At 41.0% G+C, this 19,992-nt stretch overlaps 1 protein-coding gene across 4 annotated transcripts in view; it reads left to right on the top strand.

Annotated features, from left to right (window-relative positions):
* The window catches only part of ITPR2 (inositol 1,4,5-trisphosphate receptor type 2), a 271,134-nt gene that overhangs the window by 199,529 nt on the left and 51,613 nt on the right, over window positions 1-19,992 (top strand). For all 4 annotated transcript variants that reach the window (XM_087765500.1, XM_087765499.1, XM_087765502.1 and 1 more), the window contains 2 exons: window positions 2,012-2,107; window positions 3,332-3,451. In XM_087765500.1, coding sequence (XP_087621626.1) covers window positions 2,012-2,107; window positions 3,332-3,451 — 216 coding nt within the window. The remainder of the gene's footprint in view (window positions 1-2,011; window positions 2,108-3,331; window positions 3,452-19,992) is intronic.

Genomic DNA, 19,992 nt, shown 5'->3' with positions numbered 1-19,992 from the left:
CTATGAGTGAGTAGACTGGTGCCTTCTTCCACTGTTTCCTCCCCTTCCTTCTCAAGCTACCTGGCAGCCTGTCTCGTTGCCCTCTGTCCTCCTCAGTTTGAGATCCTACCAATGCTGCCACAACTGACTTGGTCACCGCTGTAAGGGAAACTGCAGCAGAAAAAGGAGCATCCAGTTCTTCAGAGCTGCACCCTGTTAGGAGTCTTAATCAAAATGCTATCCTTTCCCTTCACCTGGGTTCATTCACTGTGCACGTTAAACTTCTGCAATGTAGGTTGCAAGGTAAAGAGTCTGACTAGATCTTTCCAATGGATGGTCCTGATTTGATTTTGGAGCAAAAGGAAAGGGGAGCTATGGAAAAATTCATATGGAGTCCCGTTCTCCTTCAGCCAGTCCCGGTCTGCTCTTTTCTTCTCATCTGTTGTTCTTTGTCCTTATCTCATTCTTGTGTTGGCAAGCCCAGGCACCTCTCTCCTGGTTTCTCAACTCAACTCCCAGTCTCCTCTCCCAGAAGGTCCTAGTTCCCCAGTCATGTATAAATCCTCATTCTATTAATCTAACCTCCTTCCATCTATCCCTTCCTTCTGTGGCTGACTTCTCATCCTACAGTCTTCCAGTTGGAGATGTTCAAACCTCAGCTTGACACAGCCCTGAGCAACCTACTTTGAGCAGGGGGTGGGACTGCTGAAAGATCAGTCCAGAGGAGAGCCTCAAAGGCCTGATATTGTGATCCAGCCTGCATGGTTTTGTGATTCTGTGCCCCCCAAGAAGAAACTCTGTGGGCTTTTAGCTGTGAAACTAGCACATTTCTACAGTATAGTATTCAAATTGTAATTTAAAAAATGCTTATGAGTTGAACAAATTTGGCTGGGTTTCCCTGGGGACTACAACTTGTGTGTTTGTGTTATCTTGGCCTCTAGTGCTCCAGATTTTCAGTTCTGCTATCAAAACTTGGAGAAATAAAGGGTGCTTAAAGCAGAAGTTGCTTGAACATGCAGAAAAGAACATCTTTCTTTTTGCCTCCGTCCCTAAGGCAGCTGAGCCCTTTTCCTCCAAAATTGCCCATGCTAATTGTCTGAGGCACACCCTTGCTGTGAGAAATTTCAATTTGAATCGCTGACATCTGGCAATAAGCAGCTGAGAATGAGGTTGTGTGATGGTTCAGAGTTTTACTGGCCCCTACCTGTATCATTGGACTGCGGTCTACTTCCAAGTATTCACACAGCTCGGTCTGTAATGGGGGATGATGAGGGGATGCTGTGGCAGGTGAACCAAGGCAACCACACTCTGCCAGAAAGCAGTCAAACCTCCAAAACCATTCTTCCTCTCCAGTTCACAACATCTGATTTAACTGGAAGTAAGACAGGTCTCAAAAGTTCAAGGCACTACTGGGTTACTGCTGCTAAAGCTCATGCTGTTTAATCCTTGGGAGAGGTCTCGGAGGAAAGCAGCCAGTTGACAAAGCAAAGAATATCTATACGCTCCCCCAGGAATATTTGGTAGTGAAACAAAATTCCAGGAATGTATGAAAACAGTTTATTTTATAGCCTTTCAAATAATAACCAGTCGGACTTTATAAAAACCAAAGGGGAAGGAAACCTGACTGAATGAGGAAACCTTCCATGTAATACATTTTGTAATTACCTCTGTGGAGTATTGTCTTAACAGAAAACCATGGCAAAAATTGCTAGGTAGGCAATAAGAAAAAGAAATGGGATTTCGTTTCTTGTGCACGGTATAGAACAAGGCTCTGTATTTAAGTCAAATATTTTTCAATATTTAAAATACTTCTTCCGATATAGCGTGCAGGGTTAGTTAGCCTTATAGCACACTGACATTAAAATGGGAGAAAAACCCTATTAAATATGTCAGTAAAATAAAAGATGCGAGTAGTTTAAAATCTTATCCGCTAAAAAAGTGGTCCTTGTAATCTCAATTAAAACAAATGCAAGGGTCATTAATCCATGAAATAGATTTTAAAATTTGCATTAACTTGGTTTTGTATCTCTAGAACAATGCCTCCAAGCTTTTGCTGGCTATTATGGAAAGCAGGCATGACAGTGAGAATGCGGAAAGAATCCTTTTCAACATGAGACCAAGGGAACTGGTGAGAAAACTTCTGAATATTCATAAATCCTTTGGCTGAAAAAATATCTGTCATTAAAACATTTTTAAAATCTTCTGCATCTAAGCTGAAAAGTGTTGGCAGCATATAGTGACACAATGTATCAGGATAGTACTAATTCACAAAAAGTACTTTAAAAGGATCAAGCATGCATGATTTCAGTCTTTACGACTTCATTATTTTTATCCGTTCCAAGCACTTTTCTGTAATTGTTTCCTAACTAAATTATCATACTCTGGTAGACTGTCTTCAAGTACACTTTGTCAGGGGCTGGGAAATTAAGCTTGTACAGTTTGTGAAACAGTGCTAACAGAAGTATGTGTGTAGATATATTATGTATGTATTATATGTATGTATGTTGTATGTTATATATATATATGTCTCATGAGCAAACAGACAGTTACAAGCAGTTGTTGCTGTATTTTGGAACAACCGTGATACTTGTGTAGGTCTCCAGGAATTTTAAATAGATTGTAAGTCTGGAGAAATTGTTTCCAATCCAATTGACCATGTAACAGCAGTGACTGAAAAACCTGTTTTGGGGGGAGATCTGTGGGCATCAGCCCCTGCACTTGGGCAGAGCCCAGTGGCCTGCTGGTTTTGGGGAGTCATCGCCATGTCAGCATGATGAGGCCGTCCCTAAGGGTACAACTGCAGGATCAGGCCCTGCATGGGGAATGTAGGGTTTCCCCCCCATGTAAGAGGTCCTGTAAGAGGGTTTTGAGTATTTTGGAATTACCCCAGCACCCTGCCCATATCTGTATCTTTCTCTTCTTTTTCGTTTAGTGGGTTTTTTTCTGTTAAACTCTGTGGAGAATGCTGAGTGACCTTGCAGCCAGCTCTAGCCAGAGAGAGATCATGGCTGCACTCTTAGGTGCCGCCAGACTCTACCTGTCGTATCTGTAGATCTGTCTTTAAAAGCATTTGTGAAAATACCTGTTCAGAAAGGCTCAGCATCCCTGTTCCTTTCTCGTGGTTGCAGAAGTTTTGCTGATGAGAAATGTAGCGGTTTGGGGCTTCATAAATACTTGAAGCTTGTCTTTATTCAGAAAGTGTTTCTCAGACTGCTCGCTTTTCTTGCAGGACTGCAGGGCACCCATCCAGGCTTGAGCTGAACAAAGCGTGCGTGTTCAAACACAGTGTTTGTTGCTTTTTGCCTGAGAATGACAGTTATTTCATCTTTCCTTGGTTGGGTTTGTATTACAGGTGGATGTGATGAAGAATGCATATAACCAAGGCCTCGAATGTGACCATGAGGAGGAGAATGGAGATGATGGCATCTCCCCAAAAGATGTTGGCCATAATATCTATATTTTGGCACATCAGGTATATCTTATGTCTTGTGTGACTGCTTCCAGAAAAGAGTTACGTGGTTAAACTCCACACAAAACCCGTCTGATCAAAAAGGGGAGTTTTCCTTTCATGTGATTTCTGGCTCATGCTTGTGTACAACATGACTTTATCTGGAAAGTTGCTGAGAGCAGGACAAGTAAGCAGTCTCACTGTGTGAGCAGACACTCTACGGGATTTGGTAGGCTCTATTTGTGTGAAATAATGATGTATAGCAAAGCAGTTAATGTCCACTTAGCTTTCTTTTCTTTTAACATTATCAGCTCATTTATATCAATCAAATCATAAATCACATTATCATTATTGGTGTATTTTAAATATTAGCTTCGGTTGTGATACCAAGTGAACTTGAATTGAGAAGATCCCTATTATTTTAGATATATTAGCTAGCCAATAAGAATAATTGGGCCTTACTGTTTTCTCCTTTCAGATTATGTTGTAGTGCCCTCAGGCTTTTTCAGATCATTTTTGCTTCTCTACTGGTAAAGACAGAATGTACACTGAAGGTTTTTATTTAATGGGATATTAATTCTTCAGAGCAGTTAGTATCAAAAATAGTTTATCTTTCAATTATATTAAGAGTATTGAAAAGATTTTTTAAATTAGAAAAGTAAAGACCACACACTTCTTGACTGTATCATAAATGATAGCATTTGGTATTTCATGTAAGGGCCAAATTTTTTAAAAATGTTTTTACTAAGTAAGAAGCAATAAACAGATGGGGATAGGGAGTGTTCTACATATGCTTATTAAGTGTTGTTAGGAATTTAATACTCAATGGAAAAAGAAAAAAAAGCAATCTACAGTTACAGTAGTATTACGCAATGTTTCTTTCAAGCAAGGAATACAAAACCAGCTACTGAGTTATGCTCGTGTGCTTGCAGCACATTTAAATAAGTAAGTCTTGTTATTATGTTATTGTGGTTGACTGCGTTCTACTCTTGTGCTGTATGTAGGACTGTACATAATATACCCATCGAAGATGATAGAATTTTTAGAAAACATCTGTAGGTCCTTACTTTGTATGACTATTTACTCCTTGTATGAATGCTTATAATGAAAATTTAAATGCCTGCCAAATCAAAATGTTGGTATTTTATGTCTTCTGCCTACAGTTTGTGTTAAGTGACTTAACAGAGTTTGTGACAACAGAAGGTAAGTTTTGGGGAGTAGAATATATGCCTAAAACTATATATGAAGTGACTGCTGGGGTTATTTTACAAAAGAAGTCACTACCAAGGGTGCACTAGCTAGCTGAGGTGTAGATTAAGCTCTGTCCCTAGATACACATTCAGGGTGCTGGGGAGGTGCATGATGCCACTCCACAGCTATTCCAAATGCCTGATCTGTAGTTGGCATTATGGTTGCATAAGGCTGGATATTTTTACAGCAATTTACTGAGCTCCTTCCTGTTCTGTAGAATTAAATGGCATGATTGGCTCTGTATGCTGTAAAAATATCCATCTTTTTTACAAAAAAAAAAAAAAAAAAGACTGTTTTCCTCTCCTTGCATTTCTGTGACACAGTACATGTGTCTGCTTACAATAGCTTTGCACCCATGTCAAGCCCCATATCAAAACAAAACAATGGAAGGGCAGGCAATCTGTGTCCTTTCTCTCTCCTCCACTAATGAAAAGCTACAATTCTTGGCACAGGACTGCTGATCTTTGACCCCAGAGTCTTTCCATGTGTGCCCTTTTGCTCACCCTGGGATGGGCAGGATACACGCATGGTCCCTCCTCAGTAAGGCCATTGTTGCTGGGTTCCTTTGCTGGCTCCACTCTCCAAACACCCTCTTATGCTTTGCTATGTTGAAGAGGCTTTTTGGTGGCTGGGCCTTCGACTTGGCTTAGCTGACCTGATTTACATAATATTTCTTTGCTGTACTCCTTACAGTTTCACAGTTCATCTGACTTATTTTCTGACAACCAGTGTGGCTCTTCAGTCACTTTCCTGACACTTGCTTGTGACCACTTGCTCTAGTTACAGCTTTTTTGGTCCCTCTGTAATAGCAGAATAAACACTAAGAGTTCCTCTTTTTGCTGTTACAGCCCTCAAACACAGACAGTTTATTTTGGGGAGCTCAGACTTTCAGTTTTTGTCGTTGCACTCTTCAGGGCAATGGTGGGTTCTGCATTTTGCCACCACTACATCCTTCCTTGCCCTTCCTGTGGTTGATTTTACCAGAAGCAAAAGGCATTCTTGTAAATGTTTGACCCACAGTGCATAGAAAGTTATAAATATGTCACAAGCAAGGCTGAGATTTCTGTTACTAAATCTCCTTTACAGCCTTGCAACCCCTACCCCAAATGCCTATGCAGGCACATGTATGCAAGTACATGTGCGCACATGTACATCACACACACACAGACAGACAGACAGACAGAGGTGTGTGTGGGCGCAGCAGCCTGGGACGTGACGGTAAGAGGCTGACGGTTAAATATGCCATGTCATGACAGTTATCACGTCTCTTCCACGTGTTTCTCTGTCCCCTCTTTTCTTTCCTATTTCTTCATCCTCCTCCAGCCTGCCACGTGGCATAGCTGTGCTGCTTCCCCTGCACTGACTCCAGGCTGTCTGGACGCTGCTGCTCCTCACTTTTCCCATTCGACGTATTATGAGCAGAGAGGAGAAGGGAGCGCCACGGAGGGAAAGCAGAACTGGCTTATTCATGAGGAACTACCCTGAGCTGCACCCCCACTCTGCAGCCTGGCTTTGGGGTAGGGGCTCCTTCCAGACGTAGCTCTTCTACAGCTGCTTGTGGAAGAGTGACACAAACTGGTGCTTGAGGTCACATCCTGGAAAAATAAGCCTATTATTGCTAGATAGAGAGCATTCACAATTCTCTTGAAAATCCATGGAGAAGATTCTGTTTTCTTTGTCTTGTTCAAATGTCATGCTCAGAGCCAAGCCTTGAACTTGACATTGCTAATTTCTTACTGTAGTCTCGGGTGAATGCCAGTGATGTGTTATTCCATCAGTTCTTACACCTCTTCTTTTCCAGCCTTTGTCAAAAGAAATTGGTGTGGTATTTTTATTGCTGTCCTTTTAAAAGATCCTGTTAAAGCAGGCTACACTTTGTTTTGCAAAGTTAGTAAGGCTGTCCGCAAAGAGACTTCATCTTGATGTGATGTCTCTGTAGAGATTTTTGACATAGTAGCACAAAAAAGTTTAATACTTACTCACCTCTTGTGTGCAGAAGCATTGGTGTAGGAGAATCAAGTTTTTAAATAGCTACCCAAAAAAAAAGAAATCATAAAAGGCTAAAGAAATCCTCTGGCTTTTCAGGTGACTGCTTGAGCTTGCTACCTGTTACTTATAACAAAGCATTTCAGTAGTCTGTAAACTAAAAAAAGCTTTCTTGGAGTTAGTAGTATTTCTGTGAGCTTCATGACCCCTTTACATTTACTATGAAGTAAGATAAGGCACTGGTTATAACCGCAGGCTCCTGTAGTTTGAATGCATGTATATATGTGCTTCTGTTAACAGAAAATACTTTGGAGTGTTTCTCTGTGTTTTTCAGCTAGATGCAAACTGTCTAAATCAGGCACGAATCCCAAGCTAATACGCTGTATCTTTCAGCAGGGGCTTTATTGATGAGGTTCCGAAGAACGTGAAATAACTACGTAGTTTCTAGTCAGGTTGCAGCATGGGAAGAATGCACTTTCATCTGCCTGTAGAGCTGTGTAGACATGTCCTTGATCTAGAAGGATGTGAAGGAGTGGGAAGCAAATTGTAATACTGTAACAAAATATTCAAATTTTCAATGCCTTGTGACTTCCTCCATCTGGTTCCCAAAGCTGTTGCAGGAGTATAGAGGTACTGATCTAGCATATCACCCCTTTCATGATGCGTGTTCTGAGGCTCTCAGACAAGCAAAATATTTACTCAAATGCTCAATTTTAAGCATATGCTTAAATGCCTTGCTGGAGAGGGAGCATAGGTCTTGGAATTCCACAATATCTTTGTAACCTCCAAGTAAATAGAAGAGGTTTTTATGAGGTTAAGCTAAAAATTTATTTAAATCCCAGTGGAGTACCAAAACTACTTATATTTATATAATTTCCTGGTGGCACCAAGGCTTAATGAAAAGTCATTTCCTCCACCCCATAAGGTTAGAAGAAATTAACACTGCTTGATATCAATGCAGGTATACAGCGTAAATGGACACGAGCTTGAACCAGGCTATCTTCTGATATACTAACACAGTTGGAGGTGTTCTTCCATTGATAAATTCTTAAAATAAACCAAGGGAAAAGAGGCAGGATTTGCTGTGAATTGTAAGGTTCTTGCTGCAGGTACTACTAAGCACACTGTAGCAACTGGACATCATGAGTAAGTCATACTCCTTCCTCTCTTGTGCTAATTTTAAATGGACTGAGCAAAATAAGTCATTCAGCCTTATATATTTGTTAATATGTTAAATATATTAATAGCAGAATCAAGATTTATTTATCAAACTTGGCAAGCTTTATCAAATGAACGTCTTATTGCATGTTTACTTCATGCAGTATATTGCATATTAGTGTACACACATGAAGAATATTTGCTAACTAGGCAACTAAAATGGTAATTGATGGCATGGATTTATAGGTTGGGAGTAGTGGTGCACTGCACACTATTTTTGAAGTTACTATTTTTGACATTCGAAATAGGACTGGTTTGCTAATGAGACTTGGATATGATGCATTCATTAAGGAGAAACTAAAATCAGTTTTAAAAAATTTAGCTATCCAAATATGTAAAATTCTAAGAAGCACAAAGCCTTTCTTTCTGTGGGTTTCTGTTTAGCATTTCATTCTGTATCTTTCGTCGGGTTTGAGTACACCAAGGGCTGGGACCAGCTTCATTTTCCACATCAATGCTGTGCCTAGAACCGCATGGTTCTGGGACTCTTATATACTACAGCGGAACAAATAAATGACAATAATAATAGTCGTTTCAGAAATATTTAAAGAATTAGTCTTCCTTTTTATAGGATTTTGGAACAGTTAAAAGCTTTCATTAATTTGTGTCCCCCTCTCTTAAAATAGGTGGTATCACCTGGTGTTACAGGTAAAGACACCAAGCCAGAAGCAGGTGTAAAGAGCAAGTCATTAGCTGTCATGGGAAGCAAATACAGCTTGCTTGATCCCCAGTGCTTTGCTTTAACTGCTACATTGGGTTTCCTCCTATGCTCACTCGATCCCAGTTACTTTGCTAATGAGGACATTGGCATTTATTGGCTAGTACAGTTGAGAAGTGCATAATCACTGAGCACATTAGTACTCCAAGAGTCTTTTAAAGAGATCATGCTAACATGTATTTTTCAGATAAACTTTCCTGTGCTGCTAGTATTATGGATTGTTAAGGCAAGAAGAGCTTTCATAAGATAACAGATACAAGTGTGTGCATGTGTGTAAGGGAGGTATTATGAGGCTGAAGTTTTTTGTGGGTAGTTATTTTTGGTGGTGTAGCTTGGAGCAGCTGCTGGCTTTCCTTCACTTAGCTGTATTTTAACGTTTAGACAGATAAACTTAGACCTTGGTCCTCCTTTTCCCTAGTGTTTGTGTGTGTATGCATAAAATAGAATATGTTTATTAAAACATACTATAAAGTAAATGTGAATTCTCGTACCCATCCATTTGTCCTGACCCGCATATAATTCAAGTCAGGACAAAGAATTCCATGGCAAGGCCTTGCTTAAAATGATGGGAGCAGATTTTCCATGGTTTAACGTATGGGGAACACAAGAAGTAACACTGTGAATGTGTGCCTCTAAATGTGAGACAGGATCACTGCATGTAACTTTTCCTTTAGTATGAGTATCCAAAGCTTTCTGAACTGTCTGGGTTGTCCCAGGCAGACAAAACAGTATTCTGCGTGAAGTAAGTATGACTGTGGTCGGGGGTAAATTTGGGGTGAAATTTGACTGTTTAAAAAGAAATGTTGGTGAAGGAGGCAGAAATTAATTACTTAATACTGTGTATTGACAAGCACCTTCTATAAGACAGAGCAAAGAAACACCTGGAAGGCTATTTAGGATGGGGAACAGGAGGAACCAGTTACAACCCCCAGTAGTCTGCAGTGGGCTTTAACTGGCTGAAACAATAACATCATGGTTGTACCATGGAAAAGAAATGAGCAGAAGCCAAGTGGAAAAGTCTTGCAAGAATACCCTCACCCTTGACTGTGGTATTACTGTTACTGGCCCGTAACATTTGCCTAAAAGAGGTCTCCCTGTCCTTGTGGGAGCTGTGAGTTCCCAAAGCATTTTGCTCTAAAAGATAGGCTTATCCTCATCCAGTTTGGAAGCAACTTTCAGCTCCAGCAAGGATCCTGTAGAAGAGCTGAGATCTGGGGACCACACTTCTTCAGTGAATTTTTAAGCTTGCTGACCTCTTTCTGCCTATCCTCTGCCTCAGGTAGATGCTTTGCTGAAAAATGGAGCTGTGGCCCATTAGTCCCATAAGTGTCTGTCTTTATAAAACATGAGGTTGTGCCTAGGTTCTACTGACAAGGATTTTGAGTTGATTCTGTTCTGTGAACAAAATTGCTTGGTTCATTTGAATTTTTGTACATGTCTGACTGGTACACTCTAAAAAAGTGGTGTCTTTAGTGTATGAGAATAGGATTCTGGAAAAAAGACCAGAATACAAGAAGGTCTGAACTTGTCTGGCGTAAATGGGTGTACTATACCAGAATCACTGGTTATATTGAGTGAAAATAAAGATCAGTCACGTTTTGTGTAGCAATGACCATTTTCAAATTTTGCAGCTGATGTGAGCAAGTAGCAGTTGGCAAGTGGTGTTGGAGATTGTCTTCCCAAGCACCTGATGGCAAATGGAGAAAAATACTGTACATACTTAAATAAACAGGACTACCTTTTGAGGCCAGAAGATGATCAAATCTGTCCTTTAGGATAAACCCGTCTTTCAGGATGAATAGCTGTGAGTTTGTGTAATAAGGGTGCTCCCTTTCTGCAGGACAGGTAGAATTTTTTGAGCCAAAGGTTTTTTGCAAGGCTTTGCTGAGGTTTGCATTTTTGTTTTGGTTTTTTTTTTTTGTTTGTTTCTCTCTCCTTAACAGAGAAGCTCTTGCTGATAGCAGTGCCAAAACAAAGGGCTAATGGGGACCAGTCCCAGGAACTGTGACTGTCAGGGGACTCGTATCCTTGGCTGCCAGACCTGAAACTTCTCATAGAACTTTTATGCTCCACATGTTGTTTTGTAGTTATCATCCTGATGAGACAGGCTATGGCATCAAAATGACACCGGCTAATTAAATGTCAGCAGAATCAGAAGCTGTTGCAAGGCTTTTACACTTAGATTGCCAAGATTGAAACAGAAGCCAATGACGCACATCAGCCTCCTTGCGGCTCATTAGGATGGTATATAACTCTACCTTCAGCCCGCTACAGTATAGGGAGACAGTATGGAGACTGCCACAGGGGCTTGACACTAATGAGCACCTGAAAGATTAAACAAATGTCTGTGGCTGCTGTTAGGTCTCAGGTTAAAACCTTGGCAACTTGTGCTTCGTTGTTAGGTCTCAGGTTAAAACCTTGGCAACTTGTCCTTCAGTGTTTTCTTTTTCTCCCCTTCTCCTTGGAAGCATTCACCTCAGAATCCTGTTGTTACTTTGATAGGGATCTACATGGGGACCTCTGTTTTCCCTCTGGTGTCCTGTTGACTTAGGCTGCTAAGAGCGGCTAGGATTCAGGCTAGAGCTTTTTACTGTAGGCTGGCCGCAAAGGTTTTAGCTTATTTTCATTTTTCTGGTTCTGCTTCCCTAGAGTAAGATCAAATGTCTATTATACATATGTGTGTGTTTTATTATATGTAATATTAATGAGGGATATATCCTGTTTGGCTGTGGTGACTGTGCATTTCACTAGTGCACAGGTGGCCTTAATATTTCTGCTTTGTGGGTTTCTTCTTCTATCTTTAACTTCTGTAATCCTGTGTCCTTGTGTTTTGTGGTTTACAAGATTTTTTTGTCATTGGGAAATAATGTTGTATTGGTGTCGGGGCCCAAACGTTACACCAGAAGAAATATCCTTTCTTTGTCAAATGTCTGCATTGTGAAATCTCCACGTTAGTCTGTGGTTTTACTCTGAAAATTGGCTGTGGGACAATGACATACTGTTTAAGATATTCTCTGCTCTCAGGCTCTATTTGCAGTCCTGTATTAGTAATAAACATACTACCTTTTCATTGCTATCTAAAGCAGCACGGGCTGGGGAGAATGACTTTAGGTCTCCTTTGGTTCTGTATTACCAGCAGGGCAGTTACTTAGCTTCCCACTTTAAGAATGGATCTTCATTTAGCCATATCCTCAGCTGGTCTACATGGGAATGCCTCCACTGAAAGTAGGCAAGCAATACTGATTTATACCAGTAGAGAACTTGACCTGTTGCCCTCAAACCGTACTCTTACCCTAGAGCTACCCGCTTGCATTTGGCATGCACAGTCTTCATTAAAAGTGATGATATATGGGTGAAAAAGAGGATGGCTTGACATAAAGCTTTTTGATTGAAATTGCATGGAGGAGCGTTAAGTAGAATTAAAAATCATTTTACTTGTAAACTGAGTAAACTCAATCCAGAAGACATTGAGAGACAATAAATATGGAACCATGCGGTGCCATCTTTACAAAGTCACTCTTCAAAGCAGACTGCCCTCAACTGCAGTGTGTACTTATTGTCTGCTCACAGATGTATGTAATGTAGCTACTTACTTCGTTCAGACTCCAGCAAACTCCTCTTATTAAGAAAGCTGAATTACGCAAAGTGTTTAATTGTAATAGTCTACTGTAGGTGAGGGCTTGCTCTGGAGGCAGAGCTGGGGCTTTTCCATTAGAGGTGACCTTCAAATGAACCAAAGTGCTCTTTTTCTTGTATCTGAAGCACAACTAAAACATTTTACTCTAAGCTAGGAGGAACTTGCTTTGTTTGTTTTGAGGGGAAGTGAGGGTAACCTTGGAAATATCCTGAAAGTGAAGTCTGGTCTTCCTTAATATTATCAGAGCAGTTCTAATAGGCCTCAGATATCTGCACTGTGAAATCCTACACCTTAATTAAAAACAAGGGGGGGACGTCTTCTCTAACAAAGACATAGTTTTTTATCCCTCTCAATTGTTCAGTAGTCATTGAAGTAATTACAGGTTAACAAAAATAAAGAGCATTAATCAGAATGTCAAAATATGTCTGTTCCTTACAGTTGCTCAATTTTAACTCTCATCTCCTCTGACGTCATAATTTAATTAGGTATCTCAGTCATCATAGAGTTTTCCAGAATAGACAAGATCTGAATTTGTAATCTACAAATAGGCAGAGCTACCTCAGTTGCCATCCTCTTTATTTCACTTAACGCAGCGCGGAAAACTGAAAATGAGGTCCACCTTGCACTTTTTCTGAGGCAGCTTTAAGAGTTACTGGTTAAAAGTGTCCAGCTATGAAATTTAGATTTAACAGCTGATTATGCTTTTCTACACCAAAAGTGAGGTGATCAGTTACTTATGACGACCGGTAGTTTTACAGGAGTAAAACACCTTCAGACCTGCACACAGATAAGCATCCAATCAACCTGGGGTTAAAGAAATGGCTTCTCTGCCGTTATGTATGGGCAAGGATTTTCAGAATTTCTTTTGTGAATGATGATCTGTGGTAGCCTTAAATGAACTTGGTCTTTCCAGCCTTTTCTTTCTATGAGTCTGTCTGCAGAGCACCATTTAGCTGCTAGTTGGTTGGGTAAAGCATCATTATTTGTGAATGTCTGATGAGGAGAGAGATGAAATTTTTACCCTTTCGCTCTCCCACCGGGAACTGTTACTTCACAGGTGCCAGGTGAAAGTGCTCTCTTGAGGACAGTAGCCATAATATAGAGTTGGAAAGAGCAACTCACCATTTTACTTTCTCTTCTCTCTTTTCCTATGCCCCTAAATTATTTTTTTTAAGATATTTTGCTCTGCTAATTGGAGGATGAGGCAAACATTCAACAACATGATTGAAAAAGCTGGAAAATCTCACCACTGTAATTATTTGAAGGGACACATCTTTCAGTTCCTGTCCATCTGCACACTTGGTAACTGCCCTGTTTTGTACCCCACAAGTATATACATCAGATTCCTGCAGAGATTAGGAAATGCATGTCTTTTGTGAATTTGACAGATTGCAGCTTCAGCTGTTTACTTGCTACTTTAATCTCATATGTTTTTGACCCTGAATGACGAAGTTATGGTTTTCTATGTGTTGTGGAAATACCTGTTGAAGAGGTGGGATGCTAACAGGATTGGCTATGAACAGACTTTTTACTTTGCTATTGCTGTAACAACTAAGAGGACCACATAATGGCCGTACTCAAGTGCTTGAATCATGGAGGCTGAGCCATGATACCAAGTTGCAACTGAGGACTTAAGCCTCTTCAGTGTGCTTCACTGAAGACTGATACATGGCATATCCCAGTCTCTACAAGTGCAGTGTATGTACAGTGGCCGTCTTCCAAGCCATACCTGCATGTAGCAGAGCTGGTGGTTATACCATAGATTGGGTTGGTGAACTGCATCCAGCTTAAGGGGTGTGCAAAAGACACCATGGCACTATACTGCAAACGTATGAGATGAGACTTAACATGAGAAGGGAGCCAGTGATGCAAGACTCACACTTCAGGTCAGAGACTGAGCTGGTTTCTGTGGAGTTTGGGTAGACCCTGGAGAAGAGGATGAGCCCATTCTGGAAGTATGAACCCATGAGTTACTTTCTGCTCTACTGTTGGTGCCAGAGGAAGGGAAGTTGACTGCCAGTCAACGTCTTCTAGTCTTATGGCTTACAGAAGGAAATATGTCCATATTTAAGTCTTAAAGACTTAAAACTGTGGTTCCCCTCACCACATTGCCCCCAAAATAAGTCATAAGCAGTTCCTCCTTTTGTTTGCACTAGCCTTCCTTTTCTTCAGAAGCCACATATTAGACAGCAGTAGATAGCTATTTTGCAGAGAATCACTGTTCTGAATAAGAAGAGAAACCTAGAAAGTAAAGTGCTTGATAGCAAAAGCATTTTGAGAGTTCCTGAAAAGGGTATGCCATTCACAGCTCTCTTATCTCAGGTTTATGTGTATATTTTGTATGTATATAAAGTGCTGCTGGGTTTTAGAGGTGAACAATTCTCTTGCTGTGTGGATTTGGGATCCACATGCTTGCTGAGCTGTTGCTGGTTTTGGTCTTTCTGCAGCTGGCTCTGTACAATGTTGGTGAGCATGCCAGTAAGGTCTTATTTTGGGTGGAATATTTTATCTACCTTTCATAGAGGTTGCATGTTGCTGGGATCATCTTCTTTGTTATGCTGTGAAGACTAGTCACAGTAACTCTGCTCCCTTTTTCTTCCTTTTCCATTGAACTTTTTTTATCATGCTGTAATCATGTCTGACACTTCCATCATCTCCTTATGTCCTTCCATCCTGTACTCTCCAAAATTTTGTTTACAGTAATCATAGGAGGCAGTCTACAAGTGCAGTTGTGTCATCCTGTTGGAACACTGAATTGCATATTGCTGTCCACATCCTATGTTAAGTATGGTCAGTGTACACCAAAAAACAAATGTGACCAATATATGCATTGAGCCAGTTTGGCTCGTGTAGGCACTGCTGCCCATGACAGTTTACAAGTAGCCTGCAGAGATGTTTCACACCCACCCCCCTCAAATTAATTTTGTTTTGTTGCAGCACATTTTATCTGACCTGAACCTTCCCCACACATACACTTTATTTTTTTTTTGCAAGTAAGCTTTGCCTGCGAAAGACATTACAAAGAAGACAAATGGAAATATTAGCAAGTCATTTTGTCTTCTGCTGGCTTTCATCAGGGATAAAAGAACAGCAAAACCACAGGAAAAATAGCAAAAAAATTACTATGGGAGCTGCAAACATAATAGTGATAGAGATCACTTAACTGTGGTGGTTTCTCTTACGTGATAATGTCGAGGTGTTTTATTTCTCCCTCCCCTGTGAGGCAGATCACTGTTATCCACAATTTGTAGTGCGCCCCATGTGGAGGCTGGGGAGGAGAAGTGGTGTCTCAGAGGTTACACGAGGCCATGGAAGACCCAGCAACAGAATCCAAAGCGTCTGGACCACCCAGGTCCCTGCTCATGTACCACAAGCCATCAGGGGAAGATTAACTCTAAACCCTTTTGGTTGCTCTGTACAGTATAATCATCTAAATGAAATCAATGAATACTTGATTTGAGAGTCTCCCATTGCTCCATCCCTGCTGTTCTTAATGTTTGTTAACAGATTGCTTTGTGGTAGAGTGCAAAGGTGCCGCTCTATAAAACTGTAATGACTTCTGGAAAGGAAGTTGCCCTGTGTATTGCAGAAAGCACCATTCAGTTTTGATTGGAACATGGGGAGTTGAGAAGTTGTTATTACTGTTAGTACAGCCAGTTGGAATAAAAATTTCTGCTCAGTTATGGGTAAGATGACATTTCCTTTTTCCTTGCTTTCTCTCTCCTTGTTTACTGATGGAATAGGAGAGTTCTTATTTACCCTGGGCAGGGAGCTGGCGTGTGGTAAGGTCCTGGCACGCCGACGAAGAGGATCTCATTTTCTGTCTCCTGTCCTCTTCTGTCTCTCACCCATCCTGTTTGCTACTCCCTTGACTTTCTCTTTGCTGTTGTTTCTCGGTCCTTGGGGTTTTTCTTGTCAGTCCCCAGGCAGCTTTTTTATCCTTTCTTGCTCTCTAAGCAGAAAATGAAGCGTTCGGTGAGATGACTGGAGTTTCCCCTTGTGAGGGGGTTTGGTGGTGCCAGATCTCACACTGCCTGGCTCCAGGAGCCAAGGGACGTAGGGGGAAAAAAGAGGAAGAGATTGCGGCTCTGAATGAACCCCAGCTGCATGAGTCTGTCTGCACAGCAAGGTAAAACTAATCTGAACAGTTGCAATTATTCTGCTGTTGCTGCAAGTTATATCTTGCCTTGTTTCTCCCTGGTGAAAGACCACTGGCCTTTGGGCTGGAGATGAAGATAATTTACAGCAGATCTATCAGATGTCACGCATTGGACATCAGGTCTGTGCAAACAGCTCTTGCCTCACTTTCCCCAAGGTCTACAGTTCATGAACTTCCAGGACTGAGTAGTGGCCTCTCTCTGCCCTGGCACGTTAGATGGGGCTGACCGGCACACCAGAGGGTTGGCTAGTGAGCTGCAGCTGGGGTATGGGGTAAGGGCAGAGAGGGCACTGTGCAGTGCTATAGCTTGCAAGCACGCCACACATCCAGTTGCCTCCCCAAAATGAGCCCCAGTCCCCATCACACTCCCGACTGCTGCCTAACCCAGTGCCCTTCCCTGTCAGGTGTACCTGTGTGCTGGGTATCTCCCCCATCAGATAACAGCCTTACCGCTGCCTCACAACCGTGAGGAGAAACTCGAGAGAATTGGTGACAAGGATAATAATTTTTTAAAATAGTTTTGTTTCTGTTTTTTCAGATGTTTGTAATACTTCTTAATAGTAATACTGTAAACATAAAGTGTTTCAAGGCACAGAAATTATTTGTGTCTTTATTTGTGCTTCTCGGCCAGTTATCCAGAGCTTATAGTAATACTCCATAGGCCTTTTCTAGAAAATCAGTTTAACATGTTTGACACTTTACCAGTGAAGTGACTCTTCCGTGAAAACCCCAGTTGCCTACAGGACACTAAGCCTCACCCATTTAGATAGCTTTATACCATTCTAGACATTAAAAGTCACCTTTACCACCCAGGCCTGGCAGTTTCAGAATGCTAGAGAGTGAAACAGATCTCACAGAATTTGGGGGTCTTCAGCCTGCTGGTTCTAGCTCGTACTTCTCGGACTCCTGTCCTTTTTTGGGCCGGAAGCAAAGCCCGGTGAAATCAGCAGGAGTTTTGACAACCGCCTCGGCTGTGTACTGGGTTAGACCTCACACCTCCAATGAGGACTGGGCTACAGAGGAGAGCCTTGCAGTTTACAAGTTACAACCAGGGACTGGCATGTTCGTGTAAAAATACGGAAGGGGTCTGTGTTTTACAGAGGTAGTGAAGAGTGGAGAATTACTTTCTCTTTTCCCAGCAATTTTTCCACATGCACACACGTATGTACATACATATTTTGCCAAACCAATATAGTATCCCAAGTCAATGAGTTATTGACAGGCTGGTGACATGAACGTTCACAGTTTTAAATCACTTTTTCTTTGACAACATTTAAATAACTGCATTTTTGTTCAAGGACATCTTGACTTTAAAACAAAAAGCCTGCAGGAAATCCATATATTGTTAATTGCAAAAGATGGGTGCGCTGTGGTTTTCCATGCTGATGATCATATATGGAATCCCAGATGACCAGCAGATCTGATTTTATAATCATGTTGTGTGAGGAGTTTAGACTGAGCATTACTTGTAATTCTGTCATTTATCTCTACTGTTTCTTTATTAATGTCTTCAGCATTCTTGGTCTGTCGTCAATCTTTCACGTTTTGTACTGATGCTGTATTACAGTGTTTTCCAAATTTTTGAAGTAAAAGTCTTTCAAGATGAACAACAGTCATTCCTTGGGAACTGACTGAAAGCCAAATGATCTTTATTCATATAGCTATTGTCCTACACATTCCCTCTTTGGAAATCACTGTTCCATTGTATGCTATTGCTTCCTTGTCCGTACATGCCTTGATGAGTAGTAAAATACAGTGTTGACATTTAAAATATTGTTACTGGCATGGTTGATGGGTGAGTGAATGACTGACTGAGAGAGTTTTCTCCTCAGAGGTAATTTTTTGGGGGCTCTCTGCAAATTCAGGCCCTGATGATGGTTATTTTTTGATCAGTTATGCTTGCCATTCATTTTTGAGCTTTGCTTTGCAAACATAAATGGGGCTGTTATTTTCATTATAGTTGCTATTGTCCATGTATCCAGTGTCTGGTCCTTCAGCTGCCCCAAAAGATTTGTGCAACACTTCGGAAATAACGCTTCACTACATCACAGGAGTTAAATATGAAAAAATGTCATGTTTGCATGGCCTTTACATGCCAGTCACAGACTGTCACCTAGGGTGTATGATCAGCTTGGATAAGCTTTCCATATTTTAGGTTCACAGTTTGTCACTACGTTGTTATTTTCATTGCTATGTCTTTGATCTCACAAAAAGCTCTGCGCTGGTCAAGGAGTCTGTTGACACAGTCCCCTTTGCCCATGTGGGCCTTTGAGCTCATTACAGGGTGAAGGAAGGATCATGAAAGCAGAGATTCAGAAAACATTGTAGTTGCCAAATAACATAGCATTTCTAAAGCTGTTCTGTGTCTTACTGTGGGCCTCTGCTTCAGATCTGAGCTTTCAGAGATTGCTGTCCACACCATTCTTTCATCGATGTAGCTGTGACCATACAGAAATATTAGCAGTACTTATTATTGTGGCAATGTAGAGGAATCCATCCCACATAGGAACTGCAATACAAGCAGAAAATAGATAGACTCTTTGCCCTTGAGGTTACTGTCTGAAGGTCTAGACTACAGAAGGTAAGTGGATATAGAGAGATGGGGAAGCAGAAAGAAGTGAAGTTAAGCGCTTATTGCCTAGCTCTGTTGCTGACACCTTTAGGTAGGTGTCCCTTCTGAAATCTGCTGTAGTTCCTCCAGCTTGGTCAGCAATCCCCAGTTGTTTCCAATGCGTCTTTGCTGGCAGCTGAGGTGCTGGCACAGAAGGTCCTGGCCTGTTCTTTGTATTATTTTCTGTAGTGCTGGTGTCGGGAAGCCCCAGCTCTGTGGCGCTAGGCTCTGTACACACATCAGCACAAGACAGTCACTGCCTGAAAGCACAGTCTAATAAAGTATAAAGATGATCACTGAATACACGCTGTTTTAAAGTACATGGCTGCTGTTCACATGAAACCTGATAGTGAAATATGCACTGTATCAGCGCTGTCTCAAATGACCAGCAGTCTGTTAACACACTGTGCTAGTCCCACTACAGCACGAGAGGGCTGAGATGGTTTTCCCTTCTAGTCCATGTGGTAAGGGAGCTTCTGTTACTGGTATTTATCAAGCGATACTTTTACGATAAAAGTTATGGACACTTAAAAGCATATTAGGAGGCAATACCTTGAGATTTCCTATGGTTTACAAATGGCATTTCCATTTCTGTAGACAAATTCAAATATGTTTATATAAAGTTTTTTGTGGTACTAATGGAAATTTCTGAATCTATGCATGTCCCTTTCTCCAAACTGGCATAATTTTAATATGAGAAGAACTACCCATACATCCTTAACTTGTCATTTATTAGAAAACTCAAAATCTTAATGGTTGACATTGGAGAAAAAAGGATCAAGGTACAGACAAAGTTCCTCTGTATTACAGAAGATAAAAAAAGGGGAATATATTTGCTTCTGGTTATGCTAATTCACCACTCCAAGCAGGGTGTGATTGCATTCTGCCTAGTCAGTTCTTTTCTTCGTATCTTAAAGAAGAGATGTAGCCAAAGTAAAGGGCATTTGGAGATGGACAAGGAAAATAATTGAGTCACAGAAAGTCT

Source organism: Nipponia nippon, unplaced genomic scaffold (genome assembly GCF_047370975.1).
Source record: "Nipponia nippon isolate SJK-2023a ecotype South Korea unplaced genomic scaffold, ASM4737097v1 scaffold_3, whole genome shotgun sequence".
Classification (NCBI taxonomy): Eukaryota; Metazoa; Chordata; class Aves; order Pelecaniformes; family Threskiornithidae; genus Nipponia; species Nipponia nippon.
This window is presented reverse-complemented; position numbering and strand designations above follow the sequence as displayed.